The 7,770-nt window shown below is 41.1% G+C and overlaps 1 protein-coding gene across 4 annotated transcripts in view; it reads right to left on the minus strand.

Moving 5' to 3' along the window:
• LOC123518124 (zonadhesin-like) overlaps positions 1-7,090 on the minus strand; it is a 58,967-nt gene extending 51,877 nt beyond the window's left edge. The window contains exons 1-2 of one of the 4 annotated variants that reach the window (XM_045278758.1): positions 6,870-7,090; positions 3,922-4,008 (exon numbers count right to left, since the gene is read on the minus strand). Coding sequence is in view for 3 of the 4 variants with exons in the window: in XM_045278762.1 (XP_045134697.1) it covers positions 2,230-2,418 (189 nt within the window). In the remaining variant the exon portion in view is untranslated. Of the gene's footprint in view, positions 1-2,229; positions 2,420-3,080; positions 3,174-3,921; positions 4,009-6,869 lie in introns of those variants that run through there. The other 3 variants (XM_045278756.1, XM_045278755.1, XM_045278762.1) reach the window with 3 other exon arrangements.
• Positions 7,091-7,770: the final 680 nt, after the last annotated feature.

Here is a 7,770-nt window from a genome sequence, read left to right on the forward strand (position 1 = left end):
GTTGAACCCAGTGTGGCACCTGATGGAGCTGAGATGTTGTCTGTTGGAGATGAGGTGCTGTCTGAAGGTCATGAGATGCTGCCTGCTGAGTCCAGAGTGTTGTCTGTTGGACATGAGATAATCAGACCTGAGGATCAGAGTTGCAGTCTGTTGGAGCCAAAAACTTGCCTGCTGGACCCACAGACACACTCCAGAGGCTGTCAGCTGATCGACAGGTGCATTCCATTGAGCCTGTGGTGCTTTCTCCTACACACAACATGCTGCCTGCTGAGCTTGAGACATTCCCTGTTGGATCTCCGACGCTGTCTGTTGGGCTCATGCCAATGTCTTTTGACTCCGAGACACCAGCTGTTGCCCACGAAGCATTGTTTGTTGGTACTGATGCACTGCCTCTTGGCCACGAGGCAAAGTCTCTTCGTTCTGAGGCACTGCTTGAAAAACCGAAGGCAATGTTCATTAGAGCTGAGCCACTGTCTATTGGGCCTGGGGCATTGTCTGCTGGACCAGAGGCACTGTCTGTTGGACCAGAGGCACTGTCTGCTGGACCAGAGGCACTGTCTGCTGGACCTGAGGCACTGTCTGCTGGATCTGAGGCACTGTCTGCTGGACCTGAGGCACTGTCGTTTGGGCCAGAGGCACTGTCTGCTGGACCTGAGGCACTGTCTGCTGGGCCAGAAGCACTGTCTCCTGGACCTGAGGCACTGTCTTTTGGGCCAGAGGCACTGTCTGCTGGACCTGAGGCACTGTCTGCTAGACTAGAGGCACCGTCTGCTGGACCTGAGACACTGTCTGTTGGGCCAGAAGCACTGTCTCCTGGACGTGAGACACTGTCTGCTGGACCTGAGGCACTGTCTGCTGGACCTGAGGCACTGTCTGTTGGGCCAGAGGCACTGTCTGTTGGGTCAGAGGCACTGTCTGTTGGGTCAGAGGTACTGTCTGTTGGACCACAGGCACTGTCTGTTGGACCACAGGCACTGTCTGTTGGACCAGATGCACTGTCTCTTGGGCCAGAGGCACTGTCTGCTGGAACAGAGGCACTGTTTGTTGGACCTGAGGCACTGTTTGTTGGACCTGAGGCACTGTCTGCTGAACCTGAAGCACTTTCTGCTGGACCTGAAGCACTGTCTGCTGGGCCAGAAGCAGAGGCACTGTCTGTTGGACCTGAGACACTGTCTCTTGGGCTAGAGCCACTGTTTGTTGGACCAGAGGCACTGTCTGCTGGGCCAGAGGCACTGTCTGCTGGGCCAGAGGCAAAGGCACAGTCTGTTGGACCTGAGCCACTGTCTACTGGGCCAGAAGCACTGTCTGCTGGGCCTGAGACACTGTCTGCTGGGCCAGAAGCACTGTCTATTGGACCTGAGACACTGTCTGCTGGGAGAGAGGCACTGTCTGTTGGACCAGAGGCACTTTTTGTTGGACCTGAGGCACTGTCTGCTGGGCCAGAGGCAGAAACACTGTCTGATGGACCTGAGGCACTGTCTGCTGGAATAGTGGCACTATCTATTGGACCAGAGGCACTGTTTTTTAAACCTGAGGCACTATCTGTTGTGCCAGAGGCACTGTCTGCTGTGCCAGAGGCAGAGACAGTACCTGCAGCACTTAAGGCATGGTCTGTTGGACCTGAAGCACCGTCTGTAGAGCCGGCATCATTGTCTGCTAGATCAAAGGCACCACTTCTCAGACATGAGACAGTGGCTGATGGGCCCGAGATACTGCCTGATGGAGGCCAGGTGCTGTCTGCTGGACATGAAGCTCTATCCACTGGGCCTGAGATACTGCCTGTTCAACCCAAGGTTTTGTCTGTTGGACATGAGGCACTGCCTGCTAGACCAGGGGCAATGTCTGATGATGCTAAAGCACTTTCTATTGGCACTGAGGTGCTGTCTGCTGGACCCGAGCCACTCCCTGTTGCATCGACCACAATGCTTGCTGTGCCCAAAGTGCTACCAACTGAGTCTCACACATCACCAACTTCAGACCAAAATAGCTTAAGGCCTCATACAGACTCTAATCAAAGCACATCTCCAATTCAGGATAAAATTCTATCAGAGAGTGAAAGTGCCTCATTGACATTCAAAACAAATCCACATCCAGTACAGACAGTTCCTGAAGTAGGTTTAACAACAACTGACATACCCACAGCAGAGAATGAAATAATGTTAGAGGGAGCTGACACACCTCTGCCTGCTACTCAAACACCAAAAACCAAAATCAAAACACCCACATTACCAGAAGGCACTGCTGGAGCTGCTTTGACGGCCAACTTGCAACATCCGCACATGCCTGATTTATCACTGTTGTCACGATTCCGCCATGAGTATGAGACAGTGGCTCCCGGTGTTGAGCAAGTACTACCTTGGGATTCTGCCTTCTCTTTGTCTCTCCACCAAGACCCTCAGCTGCCACTACACCACCCATAGCTGCCAACAGCCAGAAATACTTTACACACATTACCTTAATTTATTCTTTTAAGGAAATGTTTTTTATATAATTTTTTCTATTAAAAAGTTTGTAGGTTTAAGTTCTGGTATCTATCACATCTGATGCATAGTTCCTACTTATCATCATGATGAAACATTTAAATAAAACTTTATATTATGAGGCCATGTTCTATTAAAGAAATAGTTCCTTCAATACTTTTCCTTATAAGCATATAGCCTTATAAATATATAGCATTTGAAGAGACTATATGTAATGTGATAACATTTACCTACCTCTATTATGTAAATCCACTGTAACACCTAAACCAGCAGGCTAAAGTACATAGCTTCACTTTGCCCTTGGTGAGCCCTCTTCTCTGCAGTAAACCACTAACTTTTTGTTATTCTGAACACAGATCCATTCCTATAAATACACTACAGTGTAACTAACATTACTGGTAACATTCTAGCACAGCACAAAATGCAAATTCTGTTATAAGTTATCATGTGAAACAATATTGATTAGGGTTCCTAGAAGCCACTCACAATCACCACTCCAAGTGGAAATTGAATTTCTTATTTATTTTAATTTTATTCTATTTATTCATTCATTTATTTTCATTTATTTATTTTTTCAAATACGAGTATACCAGCACAAACCACAAAATGTGTCTTGATGCAGGAAAAGGTGGAGCAAAACCTTCCACACTGCTCTCCACCGTGGTACAGTGGAACCATGCATGCTTTGGAATCCGAGGGGTCTCCAAGTGCACGGGTTCGAATCCTGTCCACAGTCCGAGTGTAGGTTGGGCTTCCTCACTCGGGGCAATGGTTTCCTAGTGGGTGGGCTTTGAGATAGGAGGTACCTCAAAAAGTACCCCCATAAATTCCTGTGAAAAGCCCACATAGTATGAATAAAAAAATAAATAAAAAAAGCCCCGTAACTAATATAATGACTAAAATCTACACAAAAAATACAATGTGGTGAACAGATTCAACATGTTCCTGACTTAATCATTTATTTTGTGCTGTCAGTGATATCACACTTCTAATTATTTTCTTACAATACAATTTAATCAACTTGTATAAGAAGAAACTACAACTCAATTCAAGTTAGTATGAGCCACACCTTGAGTCATGTCAATAATGTCTGGTTCACTACACTGCTATAAACAGAGACAGACAAAGTCAAATCTCAAATTTCAAGACGTTTATGAATATTGTCAGCTAATGATAAAAAGTGTACTAGAGTTATCATTTAGAGCTTGTTTGGTGTGTTATGTGATTCTCTACACTAAACTAATGCAGAAATATTAATACAAGATTCTGAGCCTGCCCATGTTGCAAAGTTAGTCAGAAAGTGATCAACAGACTGTGAGGTTCCCTATTTTTTACATGACTGGACTAAGAACACCTCAGATATCAACCAAACTAAGAAATAAAGGTCACAAATGAAGAAGCACCAACACAGTAAAGACAAACATCAGACTGCCTGTAGTACCTCGGTTAATCCAGAGTTTGCAACCACACACGACAGACCAGTTCTTCATCTCTTATGCATCCCTGAACATCTTGAGGAGATAATAAGCTGGAAGAAGAAAGCCAGTATATACTAAGATCACATGCTTAAGTGAATACAACTTTGAACTTACAAACATTTCTCCCCAATAATCATAAGAAATACTTTTTAGATGGCAACATTTTCTGCGCTGAAAGTTAAAGCAAGGATTAGGACCTTTAAGGGAATTAGTGAAGGCGTAGCAAATAAATAAATGAAGAGCTGCAGATGGTGATGAATGATCTAAAAAAGGTGATAAGACAAAAAAAATATAACTTTCACACAATGAAAACATAATAAACAAAGATGGTAACTGGAAACTCAAACACAAAAAAGGCAAATGTAAATGTACTGAAACAAACACACACACACACACACACACACACACACACACACACACACACACACACACACACAAAGAAAATAATTAACAAAGAATGAAATAAAAATAATCTCTCAAAACTAAAAGTTCAAGTAATTTAAGTTATTGCAAAAGGAAGACACAAAAGCAAAATACAATCAGTTAATTTTCTTAGTAAGATCAGCAAGAAATATCTGCAGAGAGAGAGAGAGAGAGAGAGAGAGAGAGAGAGAGAGAGAGAGAGAGAGAGAGAGAGAGAGAGAGAGAGAGAGAGAGAGAGTCAGAACTGTAAGAAATTCATTAAAGATACAGTTATGCCATTGTTAAGTTTGGGAGGTCTGGAAACCACTGAGTTCTGGTAAATACTAATATTATTACTGGAATGTGCATCTCAGAGACAAGACTTGCTATGGTCACAATTATCTAGTATGATTCCCAGCTGTCTGGTGAAGTAGACCACTTGTATCCTGTGCAACATAGACACCATAAAAGGATGAGAGTGGAACTAAAGAGGAGAGATTGAGGGAGCTTTGGATGTTATATTGAGAAAGAAAGGCAGTGCATGAATTTGTAGAATGAAAGAGGATATGAATTACAAAGGTAGAAAAGTCTTTGCATGAAACTGAAAAGAAGCCATCCTACCAAACACGACAGAAAAGCTGGAGACAGTTGTAATGCAAGAAAGCTTAAATATTTAGGAGACACACAAAAAATATTTCATGTCAGGAGATGTTGCTGAGTTTCTACAGCAGTACTTCAATGGTAGGCTAGTGAGGACGACTAATGGCTCTTGGAAAAAATGGAAAGGTACTACATAGATCATTGATAACAGACTAGACATGAATTTCAATGGAAGAACATGGAAGAATTCATTCAGGGAAACAAAAGAATATATCATATCATGCACACACTGTGAATGACCAAGATCAGGAGGGAAATTATGCATATTATTACAACTGAGTGATGTAGGTACTGTTACTGATGCTGGGACTCTTAAGAGATCCTCAAGATTTATTAAAGGTAATACAGATTTCAGCTTTATTAAAAGGGAATGGAGGGATATAAAGAGTAAATGTGATATATATATATATATATATATATATATATATATATATATATATATATATATATATATATATATATATATATATGGGATGTTCATTCAAGTGAAGTTAATTTTGTGCTGCTTTAAGATATATTGGAGTAAAATAACTGAAAAAGGAAACATTTCTTTATTTTTGTTTTGGTAAGTGTCGAACTGTGTTCCTGTTTTAGTATTTTTTTTATAAATGAAAAGTCTCTGATATAATGATATCATGATCTCATGATATCTTTTTAATTCTATACTTTAAGAGGAAATAGCACAGTATCTTAAAGAATTTGAATGATGTGACAAGAGAGGAACCCAAGCAGAAATTTATGAAATTCCTAAAAAAAAATCATGAAGTTACATGCAAACAGTAAGGTAATTGTGAAAAAAAATATGACAGATGAGGAAGAGTAAAATAAATATCTAGAGAGAGAGAGAGAGAGAGAGAGAGAGAGAGAGAGAGAGAGAGAGAGAGAGAGAGAGAGAGAGAGAGAGAGAGAGAGAATTTCATTGAGGTGATAATAAATTTTGTATAAAAGAGGAGAGATTAAAAAAATAAGAAGAGAAAGAAAACAAAACTTAAGGGCTCAGATCTAATGTACACACACACACACACACACACACACACACACACACACACACACACACACACGTAGACACTCAACCTCTTCATAACATACATAGAAAATAACAAAATATGACACTCTGATACCAAGAGAAGGGATTACATCAATTAAACACAACATCAAAGCAACATAACCATATTCACCTGAAGGTTAGGTTGGGTTTAGCTTAATTCAGTTTGGTAGTTTCACTGCTGAGATCCTTCCATTATGTACACAGACCAAAATTTAAAAGGGCAGAAATAAATAGTATCTAGAAATTAGTAAGCTAAGGTTATTTCTATATTATCCTTGTGGCTTTCAGTTTACCTTTACATTACACATGAAAAAGCACATTACAATATGATAATCTAATAGCAATAAATGGGGCGGCTTGCAGTACTGATGTAGCACTGACACAGTACACGTGATTTAAGAGTTTCAGTCACTAAAGGCTGGTCTGACACTCCGTTCAGTTGGGTGGTGCCGGTCTTGGCTACCCCTCCCACCCCATGATAATCTAAAAACAATAAATGAGGCTATTTGCAACGTTGATATACCACCAACACAATATACGGGATTACGGGCTTCAACCACTAAGAGGTCAACAGTCAACACACAAGGCTGGTCTGACACTCCATTCAGTTAGGTGGTGCACGTTTTAGCTCTCTCATCCCAGCCCATCCTTCCCTTTCCAGCATTTATAAGTGACACCACCTTTTGTTACAGCGACCTATTAACTAGCTCGACTATTGTACCTAACCTTTTGCTCCCTTTAGACATACAGTTCAGGTGGTCTGCAGATACAGCAAGATAGACAACAAAAACAAGCACCCACCAGCCTCAGCATGCCGTGACGGACTCGCCAACTTCGGTACAGTTAACAAGGCGCCTCAGCTGCTCCTCTTCATGGTTAAACGCGGCCGTGGTACTCCTTGATACACACTCTGAGATACCCGATTGTCTGGTGTGATCCTCTTCAGTCCAGCTTCCTCAAGGCTCACGGGAAACAGAGAAATAAAGACTCCGTAAAGTGACAACCTCGACGCAGCTGATTGAGAGGTTTCACTGTTTCTGTTCGGTACGGTTAGTTCGAATCTTCTCTGAGTCTTAGTTTTGCAGTGGCTCATATTTCAGAGTTTCTTATTTTTCATTTATTTCATTTTTTCATTATTATTTTTTGTTTGTCTTGTGTAGCCTTTTTGGTTTTGTGGATCACTATTTGTTATTGTTGTTGTTGTTGTTGTTGTTGTTGTTGTAGATTTATTACGTAGTTCTCTCTCTTGTTTGGATTCTTGTGTTGTTCATCCAATGCTCCCATATGAAGCTTTTCTAAATTTTGTTGACTTTTGTTATATATACATAGATGTGAGATCTTTTACATAGATGTGAGATCTTTCTTTACCTTAGAGGCGTGAAAAGCCCACATGGTAAAAAAAAAAAAAAAAAAAGTAGGACTAGAAATCATGGCAGGAAGATTAGAAAGCAAGGCTGCAGGTTAGATATAAGAAAATATTTCTTTAGTCATAGGGTGGTAGACTTCTGGAATGCATTGCCAGAGAGGGTTGTAAATAGCACTAGTTTGACAATGTTTAAAAACAGATTAGATAAGCACTTAAATTTATTAGATTTATGATTATGTATAGCGCTGCATGATAGTTTTTATAAGAAACTTACTATAGTTAAACAAGACATGATCCACATGTATGGGGATCACAGATTGTAGAGGAATTTGCTAC

Source organism: Portunus trituberculatus, chromosome 43, assembly GCF_017591435.1.
Source record: "Portunus trituberculatus isolate SZX2019 chromosome 43, ASM1759143v1, whole genome shotgun sequence".
NCBI classification, from domain to species: Eukaryota; Metazoa; Arthropoda; class Malacostraca; order Decapoda; family Portunidae; genus Portunus; species Portunus trituberculatus.